Source organism: Oncorhynchus clarkii, chromosome 27 (assembly GCF_045791955.1).
Source record: "Oncorhynchus clarkii lewisi isolate Uvic-CL-2024 chromosome 27, UVic_Ocla_1.0, whole genome shotgun sequence".
Classification (NCBI taxonomy): Eukaryota; Metazoa; Chordata; class Actinopteri; order Salmoniformes; family Salmonidae; genus Oncorhynchus; species Oncorhynchus clarkii.
In genome coordinates, this window is record NC_092173.1 from 3,286,660 (window position 1) to 3,310,440 (window position 23,781).

A 23,781-nucleotide genomic window follows, 5' to 3' on the forward strand; every position below is an offset into this window, starting at 1 on the left:
CGGATGTTAATGTGAGTGAGTGTAAAATCTAACAAATTCACAATAACTACCTTACACACACGAATACACACATGGGATATATATGAATATGTACATATAAATATATGGATGAGCGATGGTATGCGAGATGCAGTAGATCGTGTAGAATACAGTATATACAGTGGGGCAAAAAAGTATTTAGTCAGCCACCAATTGTGCAAGTTCTCCCACTTAAAAAGATGAGAGAGGCCTGTAATTTCCATCATAGGTACACTTCAACTATGACAGACAAAATTAGAAAAAAAAATGCAGAAAATCACATTGTAGGATTTTTAATGAATTTATTTGCAAATTATGGTGGAAAATAAGTATTTGGTCACCTACAAACAAGCAAGATTTCTGTCTCTCACTGACCTGTAACTTCTTCTTTAAGAGGCTCCTCTGTCCTCCATTCGTTACCTGTATTAATGGCACCTGTTTGAACTTGTTATCAGTATAAAAGACACCTGTCCACAACCTCAAACAGTCACACTCCAAACTCCACTATGGCCAAGACCAAAGAGCTGTCAAAGGACACCAGAAACAAAATTGTAGACTTGCACCAGGCTGGGAAGACTGAATCTGCAATAGGTAAGCAGCTTGGTTTGAAGAAATCAACTGTGGGAGCAATTATTAGGAAATAGAAGACATACAAGACCACTGATAATCTCCCTCGATCTGGGGCTCCACGCAAGATCTCACCCCGTGGGGTCAAAATGATCACAAGAACGGTGAGCAAAAATCCCAGAACCACACGGGGGGACCTAGTGAATGACCTGCAGAGACCTGGGACCAAAGTAACAAAGCCTACCATCAGTAACACACTACGCCGCCAGGGACTAAAATCCTGCAGTGCCAGACGTGTCCCCCTGCTTAAATACATGGACTTATTAAAGGTATCACTAGTCACTTTAAATAACGCCACTTCAATAATGTTCACATATCCTACATTACTCATCTCATATGTACAGTGGGGCAAAAAAGTATTTAGTCAGCCACCAATTGTGCAAGTTCTCCCACTTAAAAAGATAAGAGAGGCCTGCAATTTTCATCATAGGTACACTTCAACTATGACAGACAAAATGAGAAGAAAAAAATCCAGAAAATCACATTGTAGGATTTTTAAATGAATTTATTTGCAAATTATGGTGGAAAATAAGTATTTGGTCAATAACAAAAGTTTATCTCAATACTTATCCCATTCATTCTTTCCTTTACACGGATCAGTCGTCCTGGTCCCTTTGCAGAAAAATAGCCCCAAAGCATGATGTTTCCACCCCCATGCTTCACAATAGGTATGGTGTTCTTTGGATGCAACTCAGCATTCTTTGTCCTCAAAACACGACGAGTTGAGTTTTTACCAAAAAGTTATATTTTGGCTTCATCTGACCATATGACATTCTCCCAATCTTCTTCTGGATCATCCAAATGCTCTCTAGCAAACTTCAGACGGGCCTGGACATGTACTGGCTTAAGTGGCTAGAGATTTGAGTCTGTATGTTGGCAGCAGCCTCTCTATGTTAGTGATGGCTGTTTAATAGTCTGATGGCCTTGAGATAGAAACTGTTTTTCAATTTCTCGGTCCCAGCTTTGATGCACCTGACAGTGGCTCGGGTGGTTGTTGTCCTTGATCTTTATGGCCTTCCTGTGACATCGGGTGGTGTAGGTGTCTTGGAGGGCAGGTAGTTTGCCCCGGTGATGCGTTGTGCAGACCGCACTACCCTCTGGAGAGCCTTGCAGTTGAGGGCGGTGCAATTGCTGTACCAGGCGGTGATACAGCCTGACAGGATGCTCTCGATTGTGCATCTGTAAATGTTTGTTAGTGTTTTAGATGACAAGCCAAATTTCTTCAGCCTCCTGAGTTTGAAGAGGCACTGTTGCGCCTTCTTCACCACGCTGTCTGTGTGGGTGGACCATTTCAGTTTGTTCGTGATGTGTACGCTGAGGAACTTAAAGCTTTCCACCTTCTCCACTACTGTCCCGTCGATGTCGATGGGGAGGGGAGGGGGGTGCTCCCTCTATGTTTCCTGAAGTCCACGATCATCTCCTTTCTTTTCTTTTGTTGACGTTGAGTGAGAGGATCAGTGGGGTGAGATGTTGTTTCCTACTTTCACCACCTGGGGGCGGCCCTTCAGAAAGTCCAGGACCCAGTTGCACAGGGCGGGGTCAAGACCCAGGGTCTCGAGCTTAATGACGAGTCTGGAGGGTACTATGGTGTTAAATGCTGAGCCGTAGTCAATAAACAGCATTCTTACATAGGTATTCCTCTTGTCCAGATGCAATAGGGCAGTCTGCAGTATGATGGCAATTGCATCGTCAGTGGACCTATTGGCGCAGTAAGCAAATCGGAGTGTGTCTAGGGTATCAGGTAAGGTGGAGGTGATATGATCCTTGACTAGTCTCTCAAAGCACTTCATGATGACAGAAGTGAGTGCAATGGGGTGATAGTCATTTAGTTCAGTTACCTTAGCTTTCTTGGGGACAGGAATAATGGTGGCCATCTTGAAGCGTGTGTGGACAACAGACTGGGATAGGGATTGGTTGAATATGTCCGTCAACACACCAGCCAGCTGGTCTGCGCATGCTCTGAGGACGCGGCGAGGGATGCCGTCTGGGCCGGCAGCCTTGCGAGGGATAACACGTTTAAATGTTTTACTCACGTTAGCCACGGATAATGAGAGCCCAGAGGCTTTGGTAGCGGGCCATGTCAGTGGCACTGTATTGTCCTCAAAGTGAACAAAGAAGTTGTTTAATTTCTCTGGGAGCAAGACATCAATGTCTGCGATGGGGCTGGTTTTCTTTTTGTAATCCGGAATTGATTGTAGACTCTGCAACATACGTCTTGTGTTTGAGCTGTTGTATTGCGACTGTACTTTGTCTCTATATTGACACTTTGCTTGTTTGATTGCCTTGTGGAGGGAATAGCTGTGTCGCGATACGAAACCTTCAGCCCCGCCCCTTGGCCGGCAGCGGGGTGCTATAGAGGTGGTTAGCTTCCCGTTCCCTGGATTGGACAGGCACTATAGATACTTCAGGTTATCTCGGTATAACCAGGACCGCTCGCGTAGCCCTGCCTCTCTTTCTATATCGAAGCGTTGTCCGCGTAGAGAGGTCTTTTGCCTTGTCACTCTCAACGGTCTAGCTCTAGCTGGGATGTGTGAACCCCACCTTTATCCTCTAGACTCTTTGCTTCACCACTAATTGGTCCTTGAGTTATTATTAAGCACTAGTCCTACCAGTCTCTATATGATTTCCCTGTGGTTGAGTATTTCCCCTCTGTGATGTATCTAGTTTAAAGTGTGAAGACCTTTAGTCAACTTAGTCTCACTACTCTGCCCGTCGGCTATGTATCGCTTGGAAAATAAAACTTAGATAGATCGATAAGACAATTAAATTAATCACTACTAGACACACCTTCCTCCTTGTCTTTTAATGGTAACTCATTCTGTCCTAGAGCATTGATCCCCGTTTCCAGTGTCCCGGTAGCGGGGAGTGTCAGAGTTGTTATCTCCCGTGCCGTTAACTGTCTTTGAGAGAACCTTTTACTCGAGACAAAATGAGGCTACCGTTTATTTTTGAAAACACTCTGTTTTTTGTCTTTTACAATCAAACACACTTCAAAATACATCATTTGTTACTCGGTCACACACAGCGTTAATCAAAAACATGCAAATGACTTAATGCTCTTATAAAATGCCTGGTACAATGATAACACTTATCTCTATACTTAAATACTTATAATAGTTATTTAATTACCTTTGAGAGATGACGAGGAGACCCACGAGATCAGGAGCAGAGTTTCAATCGGTCAGAGTTCTGTTAAGAATTTAGATAGGTAGCGACTTCCCTCTACTGGCTGAGAGGTTGAATTGGAGTCGGTGCTTTACTAAATTGAGAGATTCAAGTTTGGAACGGATGAGAGAACCCGCTGGTGATTCCCTGCCCCACAGGAATATCGAAGAGTCTGTGCCACACAACTAGGGCGAGGTACTGAGCTCAATCGAGAGTTGCAGTTTCAAAGACTGGCTCTGGATATAATTTGCATCAGTATACAAGCACCAAGGCCGCGGGCGACAGGGTCAATTCAGATAACCATAGGTATTAACAGGAGATCAACTTAAGGTCTAGAGGGACTCTCAGTCCCGTTGAACTACCGCAGCGTCCTTGCCATGCAACTAGGGCGAGGTACTGAGCTCAATCGAGAGTTGCAGTTTCAAAGACTGGCTCTGGATATAATTTGCATCAGTATACAAGCACCAGGGACACAGGCGAGAGAACAGCTGTTCAATAGTTAAACGGTATATCGGAGAGTCACTTTTCAGATCCAACAAGTTAGAATCTTTTAAGTAATTTGAGTCAGGTGTCAATTTACCCGAAGTCAAATGGTTGTCTAAATGAATTCAGAATTCAAGAAGTCAGCGCCTAAGTAATGGCAAATGTCTCTTTATATACCTTTTGATTCTCTGCACCCGATCCGCTGCTCCTCCCATTCCCTCAGAGCAGAGAGGGTGATGACATATCTTACAACAGGAAATACTTTTCTTACAGTGCATATATGGGCCTCTGGTTATGACAGAGCCTATTACTCTAGCAACAATGAGGAAATACTCTTCTTACAGTGCACATATGGGCCTCTGTTTATGACAGTGCCCTTACTCTATCAACAATGAGTCTATCAGCTGTTCCCATTCAGAGGTGTCACTTGAGGCAGAGGGTGATTCTTCCTGACATCAGTAGTGGGTTGGCTTGAGTCGTCTTCTGGTGGCTTTGCCCAATCCGGTATTTCAGTAGGCGAGGTCATCTCTGTCTCTACCCTTGGTGGATAAGACAGGGGAAGAGGACCAGGAGGTAGATCCATTTGGCGTTTTACTACAGCTGCACTGCTTGTATTCGGTCATGTTTCTGGTCACCTGCCATAATTAAAAAGACTATCCCAGTCTGTTGTCATGCTTTCATTTTTGTGCAAATGCCGCCATCAATCGACGGTTTCTGGTTAGGGAAGGTTTCAATATTCACAGAGGGTACAAGATCATTGATGCACTTGCTAATTAACTCGCTCACCGAGTCAGCGTATTCCTCAATGTTGTTGTCTGAGGCTATTCGGAACGTATCCCAGTCCACGTGATCGAAGCCATCTTGAAGCGTGGAATCCGATAGGTCAGACCAGCGTTGTATTGACCTGAGCACGGGTGTTTCTTGTTTTATTTTCTGTCTATAGGCTGGGAGCAACAAAATGAGTCATGGTCAGACTTGCCCGAAGGCAAGGCGGGGGAGGGCTTTGTATGAGTCGCGGAAGTTCGAGTGGCAATGATCGTGTCGCGCATTCGATACGCTGATAGAATTTAGGAAGTATTGTTCTTAGGTTAGCTTTGTTAAAATCCCCAGCTACAATATATGCAGCCTCAGGATGGGAGGGGGATATACACGGCTGTGACTATAATCGAAGAGAATACTCTTGGAAGATAATGCGGTCGGCATTTGATTGTAAGGAATTCTAGGTCAGGTGAACAAAAGGACTTAAGTTCCTGTATGTTGTTATGATTAACGACTCATGGTGTAATCACAAGACATAGGCCCTGCCCTCCTTCTTACCAGAGAGATGTTTGTTTCTGTCGGCGCGATGCGTGAAGAAACCGGGTGGCTGTACCGACTCTAACACCATATCCCAAGTGAGCCATGTTTCCGTGAAACAGAGAATGTTACAGTCTCCCTGAAGGCAGCTTGTGCCCTAATTTCGTCCACCTTGTTATCTAGAGAACAGGACATTGGCGAGTAATATGCTCGGAAGCGGTGGATGGTGTGCTCGCCTTCTGAGTCTGACCAGTAGGCCGCTCCGTCTGCCTCTCCTGCGGCGACTGCGTTGTTTTGGGTCGACCTCTGGGATAAGATTGCATGTCCAGGGTGGAGGTCCGAACAAAGGATCCGCTTCGGGAAAGACGTATTCCTGGTCGTAATGTTGGTAAGTTGTCATCGCTTTTATATCCAATAGTTCTTCCCGGCTGTATGTAATAACACTTGAGATTTTCTGGGCTAACAATGTTGGAAATAATACATGAAAAACAAACAACTGCATAGTTTTCTAAGGACCTGAAGCGAGGCAACCATCTCTGTCGGCGCCATTTTCCATGGGATGCATATTCATAAATGTATTTTAAGACAAATATTGATGCCATAGGTCAATGGTGCCACCTGTGATTTCATTTGGAGGGCAGGATAATTATGATTTACATGGTGTCACTGTCCAGATCCATCTACACTTGTAAGATATCCAGACACAATGCATCCCTGACTACCTCGGGAGGTGGTCAGGAAGATCAGATCACTATTTGTCTTTTAATTGTCTACACCTGTCCAAAATTCTGGGCACAATGCATCCCTGACTACCTCTGTAGGTGGTCTGTAAGATCTGATCACAATCAGATCACAATATGTATTTTAATCGTCTACACCTGCCAAAAATTCTGGACACAATCAGAATGTGGACGAGATCAGGACAAAGGAAGCCGGTTAGGACCAGGTATAAACAGGGCTTCTGAAGCGGTTGCACACCTATCAGACCAAAATTACTCCACATCCCTGCCCTTTCCGCCGTATGCCCCGTAGATATACAACAGTGCAATAAAGGCATGTCCCACCCACTTACTGTTTACTTTCCTGTGCGCATGAGTGACAGTGCAATCTCTGATGTGCTACATCATCTGAATGTCACATAAGCAAAGAAAACTGTGGAGTGCGCTGGCAATTTGTCTCTTTGCGTGAGGTGTAGAACCTGCTCTCTCTGTGAGAATATCCTGGAAAAGCCGCCTTCCTGTTGCGTTCTCGTCACTCTTTCTACCCAAACCATGCCATCCCTCCCAGACTTCTGTTTTACCTTGGCAGTTGGGATTACCGTCTCAGTTGGCAAAACTCGGGTACCGGAGGCTTGAAGTCAACATCAGAATCAGGTGAAGACTCTTCATCAGCAATGCTGCTTTCAAGCTCAATATCCCATCCTCCATCCGACTCCAGCTCATCTAAATCCTTTGTCCATTTGTTTGTTTGGGATTGCCATTGGGAACTACACACGCTGTATGTTTTATTCAGCGATGGGAGATCCGTGAGAGTTAAGTTACTCTTCAAAGAGGTGGGATTTCAAACATCTTCGAAAAATGGGCTGGGATTCCGCTGTCCTGACTTTAGAGGGAAGCTTGTTTCACCATTGGGGTGCCAGGACACAGAAAATTGTCATACACAAATTGGCCTGAAACTAATCCAAGGCCACAATGACAATCACAATTACTGAGCAATCAGACAGTTCAAACAGCAATGATTAACTAGGCTACCAGGGAAAAGACATCACTTAATTTCAATGGCCCTAACAACACCAACTGCTACTTAATGAATCAAAAAACATACTTGCTGCTCTTGTAAGAGTTCATCACCTTTCAAACTATAGATGACACACTAAGACTGGGGCCAAGTAAAGCTCCTTAAATAGTCAGGGAAGACAAGCATGGCCACTCTCTCCTAAAGCAATTACACAAATAGGCCACAACGACAGTTACATTTCGAACAAACTTAGTTCTCTGTCTGTCGTAAAAGTATGCCATTGCAAACATAAGCACAACATAAAGTGGTTGTCTAGCAATTTTCTGTTCGTTTTTCAGGAGGGGAGTTACATGCAGGTATATACATGCACAGCATATCAAACAAGCAAGACACAGACAAGCAATCAAGAACGATGTAATGTTTTTTTTTCTTCATCATTGCAAACATTGGCTAAACAGGAGGCTATATCGCACCATAATCATCACACAAAACACAAATTGTTTTGCCCCAATGCAATGTGTAGACTTGCTTGTGCCTACGGCATTATCCGTTACCACAGACATGGTCGTAGCCTTCATATATATTTTTGGAATGTTCATTCAAATCGCAGCTGTTCAGAAATACGAGGCACAGACATAGGCTACATCATCATATTGATCAAATTGGTTGAGGGTTCAGAAGAGGGTGAGTAAAGAGAGAAATTTGAATGCGTGTGTAAAATAACATATGCGCAGAACGTGATTTGGATCCTTAGATTTTAGAAAGAAGTTTCCAGGCTGGGCTCTAGTGTTAATGCTGTGGGACATGATGTGTGCCAACTAAGGTTTTTCGGCATAAAGTTGTACAGCCACCTAAGAGAGGAGGTGATAGAGAGAAATTGCTGTTGCGGAGAGGCATATTATATCCGTGCACTACAAACAGAGCCCTAGAGGCCCGGGTGAAACATTTATGTTAGGTTACTTCCTGTGAGCAACAGTTGTGCATTTATTTTTTTGTAAAAAAAAACCTAGTAAAACAATATAGAAAACAGTATATAAATAAGGATTGTGAAAAAATAAAGAATCAGTACTACATTGTGACGTCATCTACGGGGGCCTTCAGAAAGTATTCATACCCCTTCACTTATTCCACATTTTATTGTGTTACAGCCTGAATTCAAAATGGATTCAATAAAAAAAATCTCACCCATCGGCACACAATACCCCATTATGACAAAGTGAAAACATTGTGTTTAAACATTTTTGAAAATGTATCGAAAATGAAACACAGAAATATCTAATTGACATAAGAATTCACATGTCATGACATGTTAGAAACCCCTTTGGCAGCGATTACAGCTGTGAATCTTTCTGGGTAATTCTCTAAGAGCTTTGCACACCTGGATTGTATACTATTTTTGTACATTATTATTTTTTGAATTCTTCAAGCTCTGTCAAGTTGGTTGTTGACCATTGCTAGATAGCCATTTTCAAGTCTTGCCAAAGTGGATTTAATACAAAACTGTAACTAAGCCACTCAGGAACATTCAACGTCGTCTTGGTAAGCAGCTCCAATGTATATTTGGCCTCGTATTTTATGTTATTGTCCTGCTGAAAGGTGAATTTGTCTCCCAGTGTAAGTTTGAAAGTAGACTGAACCAAGTTCTCCTTGTTCTTATCTCTATTACGTTTCTTTTTATCCCCCCAAAATGCCATTGTCCTTGCCGATGACCAGCATACCCATAACATGATGCAGCCATCGCTATTCTTGATAGTATGAATAATGGTACTCAGTGATGTGTTGTGTTGGATTTGCCCCAAAGATAATGCTTTGCATTCAGGAAATCTTTTTGCAGGTTTACTTTAGAGCGTTATTACAAACAGGATGCATGTTTTGGAATATTTTCACTCTGTACAGGCTTCCTTCCGAAATGAAGTGCCATTTAGGTTAGTATTGTAGAGTAACTACAATGTTGTTGATCCATTCTCAGTTTTCCCATATCACAGCCATTTTTTTTAAAGTCACCATTGGCCTCATGGTGAAATCCCCTTCCTCTCCAGCAACTGAGTTACAAAGGCACCTGTATCGTTGTAGTGACTGGGTGTATTGATCCACCATCCAAAGTGTAATTATTTTATCAATAGGTGTCCTTCTTTACAAGGCATTGGAAAACCTCCCTGTTCTTTGTGGTTGAAGCTGTGTTTCAAAATCACTGCTCGACTGAGGGACCTTACGGATAATTTTATTTGTGAGGTACAGAGATGAGGTAGTCATTCAAAAGGCACTATTATTGCACACAGTGTAAGTCCATGAAACTTATTATGTGACTTGTTAAGCAAACTCCTTCGGGCTAGGGGGCAGTATTTTCACGTCCGGATGAAAAGTGTACCCCCAAAGTAAACTGCCTGTTGCTCAGGCCCAGAAGCTAGGATATGCATATGCATGGTAGTATTGGATAGAAAACACACTAAAGTTTCTAAAACTGTTAAAATAATGTCTGTGAGTATAACAGAACTGATTTGGCAGGCAAAACCCCGAGCACAATCTATCCAGGGAAATTTTATTTTGAGGTCATTGTGTTTTCCAATGTATTTCTATGGTAAACCTGATTTATTAGGGCCCAGATTGCAGTTCCTATGGCTTCCACTAGATGTCAACAGTCTAGAAATTGTTCAATGTTTTTCAATTGAGAAATTAAGAAGTAGTCCCATTCTTTCCATGTGTCACTCAGATGGACTCAAGTCTTTTGGTGCTCGTGAACAGGAGCGCGCTCCTCGTTATTTTTCTCCGGTATTGGAAACAGTTTATTTGTCTTAAATTTTATTGATTATTTGCATTTTAGGGTACATGAGGTTGGATAAGAAACGTTGCTTGAAATGTTTGGACCAAGTTTACAGGACCAAGTTTACGAATTAACTCTTAAAGATATAAAGTTCTCTTATATTTCAGTCATCAAACAGTCATTAATGAATTGTTACCTTCTATCAGTCTCGTTCTGAATGCCGCAAAACTCTTGGATATCTGCACGAACAGTAGCATAAATGATGAATCAGCGATTTACAAATTGGCTTAATTATTTATTTACTAACTAACAAAATAATCACACAGAATTACATAAACACACAAACAGGATAGCTTACACATTGATTACTACACAATGCAATGAAAAGTCCCTAGTGGACTAACCCGATATGATGGCTTGATAGACAATGGAAAAGGGTGTGGATAAAGAGCGGGAAAGACAGTGGGAGAGACAGAGAGTGGGCTTATTGTACATACATGTGAAAATACGCCCAGCATAAATATGGATATTTAGCACCCAAGCAACTGCTCATTCGGATTTTGAAATGCAACAGATATTTACGCTTGTATGTCTTTGTTTTCTTTCTGTTGAAATTGGCGGTCTGTCTGGAGAGTAATTCGACAGAAGTCTCAAAGTCTTTCGTAGTTTGTTCAGCGGGCTCTGTTCGTTAGAATAGAGTGGTGAGAGCAAATTGTTCTTTGTCTCTCGTTTTCGGTCGAGTTTACTAGACTAGTTTACATGCACAGCTGCAGACTGTTAATGTGTAGCCTTGTAGTGTTCTTAATCATTTCAAAGTGTACAGCTGGCGCTGCACATAACTGGTCTGTATTTAAATTGCCAACCATTTCAACATGTAGCCACAGCTCCATGCTTTCTGGTCTAATGTGAATTTGGTCACGGGGGGGGGGGGTTTATGCATCCTGGAAAAGGGCCGTTCCATGACGCTGACATTAATGTCCGTGCTCACGTGGGTGTGGTCACTGACTGGTTAAGACTTCAAATGAAAAACAATTATCTCATTTAGAAGGCTAACATCACAACCGTGATCTGTACTTCTCCACAACTTTGTCCCTGACCTGTTTGGAGAGGTGTTTGATTTTGAGATAATGAAGGATTGTTCTACTCCAAAGCTATCTCTAGTAAAACACATTCTTGTCTATGTAATGCAGTCTTTAACTCATTTCTCAGCTCAAGCCATCTCCAGTGACCATACGCCCTGATTAGCTGCAGGGATCTAGAATGGAGCCCATGAAAACACAGAATAAACAGAACAGATATGTCCTGTTTGTTAAGTATTCATTGCTAACTATTAACATAAACAAACCAGGTAAATAAGTATTTTCTTTCACAACACATAGCCTACATATCAATGCATACACACAAACTATCTAGGTCAAATAGGGGAGAGGCGTTGTGCTGCTTTATCTGTTATTTGAAACCAGGTATGCTGTTTATTTGAGCAATATGAGATGATTATTAATTTTCATCCAACTTGGCCCACCGGTGTAACTGCTAAACTGCCGACTGTACACTGTACTGCATGATTGCAACAGGTTTACTTGCATTAGTTCTAGTAGCTAGCTATGTTGACAATGATGTTAATATGGTGACAACGATGTGGGATGTGTGTAGCGGTTAGCGATTATGACATGAAGGTTTGGCTTCGAAAGGTTTTTTCACTTGGCCACAGAAAGCTGATGTGTTGTACACTGAAGTTCACAAGCGAAGGGGAAAAAGTGAAAGGAGGGGAGCATGTAGATGCAAGAAGGAATACGAACCGCATGATCCCTTTATTGTTGTATGTGGCTGCTATGAAAATGAACTGTGTTTGCATGTGATTAAGGGTGTATTCATTCCACCGATTCTGTTGAAAAACGTTTCTTAAACGGAAGCAAACGGGAAAAAAACAGGGATAGAAAAATACCTAAATTTGTCCAATAGAAACTCTTGTTTGCAACTGTTGGACTAATAATTACACCCTAGATCCCTTACTGTAGATGGAGGCAAGAGTGTGCAATGCGGTATTGAATGTGTCAATGTCTGTCACCTTGATTACTCAAATTTATCTCGGCCTGTGCATCTACGTTGTAAACTTAAATTTTTAGGCTGGGTTGTAAGCAACCTCATGATGGGTATAGGGAACATTTAAGTATCATGTAGTAGCCTAAACTTATTGATGTTACATTGAGCTCTGTGAATGGAATATGAATGACAGTCATCCAATATGCTGTAATAGAAATAAGAACTTGCTCATAAAAAAAAAAAGAATCGTCCTCCCTCATCTTAAACGACACCGACCGCCACAGGAGCACGCCAATTCCTCATTCAATTATAACAAGGCTTATGATATGTTATGATCATTATAAGGTTATCATAAGACATTATAAAGGGATCCTAAACACTCAAGACAATTAGATTTATCATAGTTTCATAATGCTCTATGACTGCATCTATAAGGTCCCACAGTATGAATATGTTTACAAGGATATCTAAGTCTTCATAAGAAGGTGCGTCAAGTAAAGTGATACCAGACGTTATAATACTTTTTTAAAGACTAATTTGTGCGTATAAGAAGTTATAAAGCATTATATGTAATATGTTACTGTTTTTCTTTCTTAGCTGCTGCAAGCATGTCTGGGTGAGCTATTCGAGGCCCGACTAGGGAGTTCCTCAATGGGTATGGAATGTGCTGCTCCAGAGAGCTCCATGCCATGGGACTCCCACCCCACCTCCCTGCTGGAGGGGCTTCAGAGGCCCAGTCGGGGGCTCCTTTCACAGGAAGTACGTTCTTCCTCTCCGGGGAATCGACATTAGCATAATGTCTGGCATTTTACCTCAACGATTATGATAGCTAGAAACAATAAATAAACCATCTATTTTGGTCTTTCCAAATAAAGTGATACCGAGTGTTATTTCTAAAGCATTCCACACAATGGTGATGGAAAACAACTGTTAGCCACAGTCAGTGAATCTTTGGCAATTATCATGTTCCATTCCTGTTTCGTGTCTGTTTCTTGAGCAGGAGGTGGAGGGACTCCTGCAGAAGCACAGGGAGGATTTGGTGTTCCTCCATGTTGAAAGGCTGTTGAGAAAGAAGAGCTTGGGGCTCCGAACCATGGAAGTGCGTCACAAAGCCCAGGAGGAAAATACTGATCAAGCTTAGTGATTCTCAACCAGAATCATGACATGATGTAGGGGTCCCTGGATTTTTGCGAAAGCATTGTAGTAAGCGTCGGAACGGAAAATGTTGAGAGCCCCTCACATACAGTACTTTTTAGAATTCATGATGGCTGATCTGCTTGGGAAATACACAGTTGTGTATGGACTGGCAACTGATGTGTATGGACTGGCAACTGATGAAAGACCAAAACGTTCTCCTTGGGAGTGTGACGGAGAGGTTCTTCATGCACACACACACACACACCTATCCTTTTACAATCTGTATACAACCTGACCACGACGTCACAAAATACCTCAGGCTGACATCACTGCAACCAGGTTTGCCCACTGGGACTAGAATGCTGGGAGGGTGGCGCAGGAGGTGTCCCTCATACCTATGTGTGTTGAGATTATTTTTAGGATCCTCAGTTGCTGTTGTCAGTTACAGGCACAATCTGTGATGTTTCCTGCTGTTCAATGGTCATGTCAATGAATACCCATTGGTTCTTGATGAATATAACTTTATAAATGCCTTACGGATTTAGTGCAACTGCATTACTCTATCATAATCCAAAATATAGGTAGCAATGCTCCATGTTTTTGCTTTTTTTTGTCATCTTACTTTTTGTTAACAATAATTGTATAATTGAAAGAAATATGTATGTTTAAAACTATCATATCAATCTTTTTGATAACCCTTGTATCCCATAGCTGAGTGTATGAATTTGACAGTGGTTGCATTTCTTCAGTTCCACCTCCCTGCTTAAATGGCGGCTGCTGCTGTTGGGCTGAAACATTGTGGTGTTAAAATCTAGATTGTAGTAGAGGTTTTGAGTTTTAGAACATTGGTATACACAGTATTGACACAGGACACAGTAGGAGGACAGATAAGTCTTAAAACCTTTTCAAAAATCCAAGACTGATTTATACACTTTTTGCAATGATCAGTCTGTGCTTTTGATGTAAACTGTTATGCCTGTATTGCTTGTATCAACATTTCTATGTCTCAAATGGGCTTGGAAATGAATAAACAAAGACCATGAATTATGGCTGATTCGTGTGTTTATTATTACATTTGACAGTCAGGAAGCTTCATGTATTTTCTCAAACCAGCAACTGCAACATGCAGTTGTCTCTGAGTATGGAGCACAAGAGCTGGTCAGTTAATGGCTTTCAGGGCGTTTGTTTACACTGGGTCTCAGTTAGAGCACAGCTTGTCCTCATCAGGGTAGATCTGGGCTGGTGTGTTGCATGAAGGCATAAAAAGGAATGCAAAGGGCAAAAGATGGTACAAAAACATTTCCTCCTTTTTCACTCGCGACTAGTGAGTTTCAGTGCAACAACAATGATGAGCAACACAATGCCAACAACAAATCCAACGATGTTAAGGATCTTGGCCATCCTGGATGCCTCTGCAGCCGCTGTTGCCTCTCCAACTGCGTTTGCATTATCCGCCTTCAAACACACAATGGGGGATAATCAATGCATTATCCCACTTTCACTTAGATAACCACAGAATCCACCTCAAAAAATCAGACAAGCTATTCAATAGTTAATCAGCAGATGCGTTTGTAAATACCTTTAGACTTCTTGAATAATTGATTGAGTCTGAATTTTGGATATCTTACCCTGCATGAGCAAACTATTGCCGCAATTCCAATTGGGAGACAGCAGCATAAAGTGTTGAAAATGGACCATCCCAGGTAGGATGGCACTGTGGTGCGGGCTTGGGTCCCTTCCATTGTCTCTGTTTTTATGTAGTTGGACGTACTATAGTGAACCAAGTTGGAGCTGGTCAGTGCCTGTCCCAAATAAGTGATGGGGGTTGGGGAGCAACAGACCTTTATTGAGAGGGTGTGGACTGTGGGATGTGGGATGTGGACTAAGAAAGAGGTGTGTCATCTTGGCGAATGTGAAAAACAAAGGGCAAAGTAATGATGCTCATTTCCTTTGCAATAGGGAAGGACCAAGGGACTAGTGCGGAGTTATGATTGGGAGGAGAGACTAGTAGGAAGTGACAGCCTCCAGTTACAAGATCCTAGCTAGTGAAAGTGGTTTCCAAGTAACATTTGAGATACTTTTTATACTAGGCATAACACTCATTTTTTTAAATGATTGGTACTATAATAAAATAGCAATCAATCCATAAAGAAAGGTTATTATTAAAAACATTCATTTAATTTGTAGTGTTGGTTTGATAACAATGTTTTAGGTCTTCTTATGAACTGCTTATAATCATTACTAAAAATAAACAAATTAATTTGATAACACTTCCTATGAATATTCTCTTCATAATGCATAACACATCCTGAGTAGTCCGTTCAAAATATTTCTCATCACAGGATTTCCAATAAAAATGACTTGATCTGAAATCAACCCTCTATAACAGGAGGTGTAAACCACCAATAGGAGCTACACTACATGACCAAAGGTATGTGGACACCTGCTCATCGAACACCACATTCTAAAATTATGGGCATTAATATGGAGTTGGTCCCCCCTTTGCTGCTATAACAGCCTCCACTCTTCTGGGAAGACTTTCCACTAGATGTTGGAACAATGCTGCAGGGACTTGCTTCCATTCAGCCACAAGAGCATTCGTGAGGTTTGGCACTGATATTGGCCGATTATGCCTGGCTTGCAGTCGGTGTTCCAATTCATCCCAAAGGTGTTTGATGGAGTTGAGGTCAGGGCTCTGTGCAGGCCAGTCAAGTTCTTCCACACCGTTCTAGACAAACCATTTCTGTATGGACCTCGCTTTGTGCATGGGGACAATGTCATGGTGAAACAGAAAAGGTCCTTCCCTAAACTGTTGCCGCAAAGTTAAAAGCACAGAATCGTCTAGAATGTAATTATATGTTGTAGTGTTAACATTTCCCTTCACTGGAACTAAGGGGCCTAGCCCGAACCATGAAAAACAGCCCCAGACCATTATTCCTCTTCCACCAAACTTTACAGTTGGCTCTATGCATTCAGGCAGGTAGCGTTCTCCTGGCATCTGCCAAAACCAGATTCGGTCATGGAAACCCATTTCACGAAGCTCCCAACGAACAGTTCTTGTGCTAATGTTGCTTCCAGAGGCAGTTTGGAACTCGGTAGTGAGTGTTGCAACCGTGGACAGAAGATTTTACACGTTACACGCTTTAGCACTCTGCAGTCCCATTCTGTGAGCTTGTGTGGCCTACCATTTCGCGGCTGAGCCATTGTTGCTCCTAGACGTTTCCACTTCATAATAACAGCACTTACATTTGACCGGGGCAGCTCTAGCAGGGCAGAACTTTGAGGAAATGACTTGTTGGAAAGGTAGCATCCTATGACGGTGTCACAATGAAAGTCACTGAGCTCTTCGTTAAGGCTATTCTACTGTCAATGTTTGTCTATGGAGATTGCATGGCTTTGTGCTTGATTTTATATACCTGTCAGTAACGGGTGTGGCTGAAATAGCCAAATCCAGTCATTTGGAGGGGTGTCCACATACGTTTGTGTATATAGTATAAGTGTTTAAATTGTGCAGTATTTAGCAATCATAATAAGTGTGTGGTAACAGCAGCTGTGATGTGTGTATAACATGAACGGATATGTGTGTTTGTGGATGTGTGTGGATGTCTGTGTGTGTATGTGTGTGAGTGCATGTGGGTCTTTCTATAAATAATGTGGCCAATGTGTGACATTGGGATCAACATTTCAAAATGGCTTGAAACAACAGCAAAAAAAAAAATGTTCATGCAATTCCACATGTGTCCTTAGAGGAATATATGCAAATTGGCCCATAACTCCACCTATACAACAACATAGTCCTAGGACTATATTCAAGTCAGCCTATTCCAGTAATTGAATTTCTATTTTTGTATATATATTTTCTATCTATTTATTTTTCTCCTTTTTCTCCACAATTTTGTGGTATCCAATTGGTAGTGACAGTCTTGTCTCATCGCTGCAACTCCCATATGGACTCGGGAGAGGCGAAGGTCGAGAGCCGTGCATCCTCCGAAACACAACCCAACCAAGCCGCACAGCTTCTTGACACAATGCCCACTTAACCGCACCAATGTTATGTAGGAAACACCGTACACCTGGCGACGGTGCATTGCACCCGGCCAGCCACAGGAGTCACTAGTGCACGATGGGACAAGGACATCCCTGCCGGCCAAACCCTCCCCTAACCCGGACGACACTGGGCCAATTGTGCTCTGCCCCATGGGTCTCCCAGTCGTGGCCGGCTGCGACAGAGCCTGGACTCGAACCCAGAATCTCTAGTGGCACAGCTAGACTGACCACTGCGCCACTTGGGAGTCCGCAGGACCTCCAAATTTAAGTTCAAGTAGTCTAGCCTCTCTGGGGTTTGCGTCCCACCTCGACAACGTCCAGTGAAATTGCAGGGCGCCAAATTCAAACAACAGAAATCTCATAATTAAAATTCCTCAAACATACAAGTATTATAAACCATTTTAAAGATAGACTTCTTGTTAATCCAACCACAGTGTCCGATTTCAAAAAGGCTTTACGGCGAAAGCACACCATGCGATTATGTTAGGACAGTACCTAGCCACAAAAAACCATACAGACATTTTCCAGCCAAGGAGAGGGCTCACAAAAGTCAGAAATAGTGATTAAATTAATCACTAACCTTTGATGATCTTCATCTGGTGGCACTCCCAGGACTCCATGTTACACAATAAATGTTTGTTTTGTTCAATAAAGTCCCTCTTTATGTCCAAAAACCTCAGTTTAAATTGGCGCGTTATGTTCAGTAACGCATTGTCTCAAATAACATCGGTGAAATTGCAGAGAGCCAAATCAAATTACAGAAATACATATCATAAACATTGATGAAAGATACAAGTGTTATTCATAGGATTAAAGATAAACTTCTTGTTAATCCAGCCGCTGTGTAAGATTTCAAAAAGGCTTTACGGCGAAAGCAAACCATATTATTATCTGTGGATAGCACCCCATCAAAAAACACAGACAATTATATTTCATCCCGCCAGGCACGACACAAAATTCAGAAATAACGATATAATTCATGCCTTACCTTTGAAGATCTTCTTTTGTTGGCACTCCAATATGTCCCATAAACATCACAAATGGTCATTTTATTTGATTAATTCCGTCGTTATATCTCCAAAATGTCCATTTATTTAGCGCGTTTGAAAAAACACTGGTTCCAACTCACGCAACATGACTACAAAATATCTCATAAGTTAGCTGTAATCTTTGTCCAAACATTTCAAACAACTTTCCTAATACAACTATAGGTATTTTTTTAACGTAAATAATCGATAAAATTTAAGACGGGATAAACTACGTTCAATAGGGGATAAAAACTAAGTGTAGCGAGCTTTCAGGTCACGCGCCTCAACCACAACAGTACACTTCACTCGATCCTCGTTCTGAACTGCCTTACTTCTTAATTTCTCAAAGGATAAACATCAACCAATTTCTAAAGACTGGTGACATCCAGTGGAAGCGATAGGAACTGCAAGCAAGTGCCTTAGAAATCTAGATTCCCATTGAAAACCGATTGAAAAGAGTGACCTAAAAAAAACATGTCCTGGTTGGTTTGTCCTCGGGGTTTTGCCTGCCAAATAAGTTCTGTTATACTCACAGAAATCATCCAAACAGTTTTAGAAACGTCAGAGTGTTTTCTATTTCTACTAATAATATGCATATCCAAGCTTCTGGGCCTGAGTAGCAGGCAGTTTACTTTGGACACACTTTTCATCCGGATGTGAAAATACCACCCCTAGCCTGGAGAGGCTAGTCTACTTCAAGCCCAAGAACACTCAAGAACACATTCTCCACATCTGACAAGTCCTCCAGTGTCACCTGGAGAACCAGCTGTTTGTCAAAGCCGAAAAATTATAGTTCCATCGCCTCACCATCTCCATCCTTGGACACATCATTGCTGCTGGGAATGTGTCCAAGGAAGGAGATGGTGGAGCGATGGAACTCGCATTTTCCGGATGTAGATGAAGATCATCAAAGGTTAGTGAAAAGATGGATCCGGGAAATGTGAGAGCGGTGGTGGATTGGCCTCAACCCACATCCAGAATGAAGCTGCAACATTTCTTAAGATTTGCCCATTTCTATCGCCGTTTTATCCGGAGTTACAGCACCCTGGCTTCCCCCCTGCCAGCACACACCTCTCCCAAGGTCTCGTTCATATGGTCCCCAGCTGCTGACCGGGCATTCTTGGACCTTAAGCACCGCTTCACCACAGCTCCAATTTTGAGCCATCCGGACCCGTCCCATCAGTTCATGGTGGAGGTAGACGCTTTGGATGTCGGAGTGGGGGCCGTCCTGTCCCAGTGTTCTGCCCTGGACCTTAAGCTGCATCTCTGCGCCTTCTTTTCCCATCGCCTTAACGCCACGGAGAGGAATTATGATGTGGGGAATCGAGAACTACTGGCGGTGAAGATGGTCTTGGAGGAGTTGAGACACTGGTTAGAGGGGGCGGAACTTCCATTCATAGTGTGGACGAATCACAAGAACCTGGAATATCTCCGCACCTCCAATCATCTCAACTCCAGGCAAGCTTGATGGGCCCTGTTGTTCAACCGGTTCAACTTCACCATCTCCTACCGCCCGCGTCTAAGAATGTTAAGCCGTACACACTTTCACGCCGCTATTGCCCCTCTTCTACAACCTCAGACCCCGAAACCATTCTTCCTACCTTGTGCCTAGCGGCTACCCCCGTCTGGGGAATAGAGAACCAGGTCCATGCAAATGCAAATATAATGCAAATATAACTTGTCTGTGTATAGCCGTATATAAGATAACTGCTGGGTCTGCCCAAAGAGAGCTCCTGATTGACATGTGTACTATGCTGCATTGAGTTGATTGGAACCTCTCCAGCACGTTAAACAATAAACAATGATTCATTTAAGATTGACTTTGAATGTCCCTGTGTAAGAATTGTGTAAGAATTTCCACAATGGTGGCGCATTTTATGAAGCGTGTCACGACTCCCACCGAAGGTGGCTCCTCTTCCTGTTCGGGCGGCGCTTGGCGATCGTCGTCACCGGTCTACTAGCTGCCACTGATCCCCTTTCCCTTTTCTGTTGGTATTGTCTTATTGGTTACACCTGTTTCTTGTTTAGGTTTTAGTTGGGCTATTTAAGCCGGTAATGCCCGCCTGTTCTTTGTGAGGGCTTATTTTTTCTCTGTTCATGTTTGTGTTTGTGCAATCTCCTTTGTTTTTCTCCGGACTGTTTGGGTCCTGGTTTTGGGCCGGTTTTGTATTAGCGTCTGGTGTTTTGGCGTGAACATTTTCCCTGCGCCGGAATAAAACATTGTTCTTTACCCTTTGCTTCCTGCGCCTGACTCCGCACCCACTACGCATAGAGTGCGTTACAAAGCGTGAGGGAAATTCCTCTCTGACCAAAAGAAGACGAGGACCCACCCAGACCAGACCCTTACTGTGAGCTGCCCAGTAGGAGACTCATCATCCATGAGCAATTGAGGGACGGCAACTGATTTCAGTAAGTACATTTAAATTAATGTATAAAAAGAAAAACTTGATCAAGATGAGTAACAAATAAAAAGGTATCCATAGTCTTATAGACAGAAGGCAATTCACTAGTTTTATGAGAAAACTAGAGCGAGGGTGTAACATTACTATGTAAAGCCCCGCTGCCAGCTGTCTATAGGCGTTTAGAGGAGATGTCTTTGTGGAATGTGGATGTGAGATATGACATATTAAACTGATTGAAATTTGGCTGATTGAAATTTGGATTACAAATTAATTGAAATGATTACTATTAACTTCTTGCTCCTACTTGAGACGCAGATGTCTCAAGTAGACACCTGGAAATGCAAATGCGCTACGCTAAATGCTAAATGTACTCGTTAAAACTCAAACGTTCATCAAAATGCACATGCAGGGTATTGAATTAAAGCTACACTCGTTGTGAACCTAGCCAACAAGTCAGATTTGTAAAATGCTTTTCGGCGAAAGCATGAGAAGCTATTATCTGATAGCATGCAACACCCCAAAATGCCTGAATGCGACGTAAACAAAGATTTAGCGTAGCCGGCGCTACACAAAACGCAGAAATAAAATATAAAACATTCATTACCTTTGACGAGCTTCTTTCTTGGCACCCCTATATGCCCCATAAACATCACTATTGGGTCTTTTTTTCGTTTAAATCGGTCCATATATACCCAAAATAGCTTTCTATGGAAGCTGTGTAATTCAGAAAAAAACATTGTTTTAAAACGCAGCGTCATTTTTCAAAATGAAAAAAGTCGACGATAAACTTTCACAAAACACTTCGAATTACTTTTGTAATCCAACTTTAGGTATTAGTAAACGTTTATAATCTATCAAAATGATTACAGGGCGATGTGTATTCAATAGCTCCTTGTCTTCAAATCAATGGCTGAAAATGTGCACTTCACAACATCCTGGCGGAGACCGGAAGAAATTGAATCCAGTTAGTTGGATTTACCAACAAAAAAGTCCCTGGAAAATGACGACAATGGCGACATCGTGTGGAATCTGTAGGAATTGCATGCAGGTCCATAATTAATTTTGTGCCCTTTTAACAACCCATGAAAGTGACGCATGGAAATTATTTTTAGCTTTCAAAGAGCAGTTTTTCTTGCGCTTTTCGATGAAACACACGATCTGTTATAGTCACAGCCGTGATTTAACCAGTTTTAGAAACTTCAGAGTGTTTTCTATCCACACATACTAATCATATGCATATACTATATTCCTGGCATGAGTAGCAGGACGCTGAAAAGTTGCGCGATTTTTAACAGAATGTTCGAAAAAGGAGGGGGTAGACTTAAGTTAAGATTGGAATTTGAAATTAGGATAATAAACCGATTGAAATATGGATAATAAGAGGATTGAAATTGAGCTATTAAGTATTAAGTGAATGAAAGCTGTCAGGGGACTAGCTTATGTGTGAAAGAGGTCAATGAATGCCACAACCAGTTCTGTGTGAGCTGAGTTTTCCAGTTCTGTGTGAGCTTATTAGCAACGTTATCTAGGGGGTCTGTCCAACACCCCCGTTGGATCTACAGGTAAGAGGATAAGATGTCTCAGAAAACAGATACGTAACATGTGTTAGAGGATAACATGTCTCGTTAGTAACGAGGATAACATGTCTTGTTAATGTCAAGGATAACATGTTTCATTGGTAACGAGGATAACATGTCTCTGAGGATAACATGACTTGTGCTTGTCTCCACCCCTCTCCAGATGTCACCCATCTTCCCTATTATCCCCTGTGTATATATACCTGTGTTCTCTGTCTATTTGTTGCCAGTTCGTCTTGCTCGTTCAAGCTTACCAGCGTTTTTCCTGTCAGCTCCTATCATTTCCCAGCCTCGCTTAGCTAGTCCTCCCGGTTTTGACCTTTGCTTGTTCTGCCCCTGTACCCGCCCGCCTGACCTCTCTGCCTGATGCTGAGCCTGCCTGCCGCCCTGTACCTTTGCTCCACCTCTGGATTACTAAACTCTGCCTGTCCCTGACCCTGAGTCCGCCTGCCATCCTTCCCTGGATTTTTGACCCCTGCCTGCCTTGACCTGTCTTTGCCTAACCCTGTTCCTATAATAAACAGTGTTACTCCGACAGTCTGCATCTGGGTCTTACCTTGATTCCTGATAGTACGAACTGGCCATGACTGACCCAGCAGACTTGGACCAGCTCCGCTATGCCATCTCCTCCCAAGGAGCCACCATTGGTAGGCACAAGGAGTTGTTTCGTGGCATGATGGAGGGGTTCCAGGCCACGGCCAATCGTCACAACCAAGTTTTGGATATTTTGCGGGAGCAAGTCCGTGGGTTGCTTACTAGGCAGCCGACCATGACGGTAACCTCCCAGCCACTCTGTAACCCAGCTGGTAGCAGCGCCGTCACCCCATTTTCCCGGGAACCCCGTTTTCCCTGGAACCCCGTTACGGTGATGTCTGGGAGGGCACTTGCCTGGGCCGCGGCGGTGTGGGAGCAACAATCTGCCATCTGCCTCAGTCTGGAGGTAATCGTGGCAGATGTGAGGAAGGTGTTCGGGAGAGAGGCTCCGGGGTCTGGGAGAGAGGCCGCCCGGAAGTTACTCCAGCTTCGGCAGGACACCCTCATTGTGGCAAAAGACGTCTTCCTCAGGACGTTAGCAAGGCTTTGGGTGTTTCTGCCATTCCCACTGAATACCATGACCTACTTTAAGTTTTCAGTAAGGCACATGCTACTTCTCTTCCCCTGCACCATCCTTATGATTGTGCCATTGATCTTCTTCCAGGCACCCCACCACCTCGGGGTCGGCTATATTCTCTATCCGGGCTGGACTGGGGCCGTCCGTCCATCTGCATCTCCGGCACAGGGTTTTTCTATGTGGAAAAGAATGACAAGACCATGCGTCTGTGCATTGACAACCGGGGACTGAATGACATTACGGTTAAAAATCAGTACTCCCTACCACTCCTCTCCTCGGCTTTTGAACCTCCCCAGGGGGCCACCATTTTATCCAAGCTGGACCTTCGGAATGCCTACCACCTGGTTTT

At 42.9% G+C, this 23,781-nt stretch overlaps 1 protein-coding gene across 1 annotated transcript in view; it reads left to right on the top strand.

Moving 5' to 3' along the window:
* Nucleotides 1-14,314, top strand: part of LOC139386284 (uncharacterized) — a 76,202-nt gene extending 61,888 nt beyond the window's left edge. The window contains exons 30-31 of the mRNA XM_071131779.1: nt 12,728-12,889; nt 13,131-14,314. Of these exons, the coding sequence (XP_070987880.1) occupies nt 12,728-12,889; nt 13,131-13,271 (303 nt within the window). The 3' untranslated portion in view covers nt 13,272-14,314. The remainder of the gene's footprint in view (nt 1-12,727; nt 12,890-13,130) is intronic.
* The last annotated feature ends 9,467 nt before the right edge of the window (nt 14,315-23,781 follow it).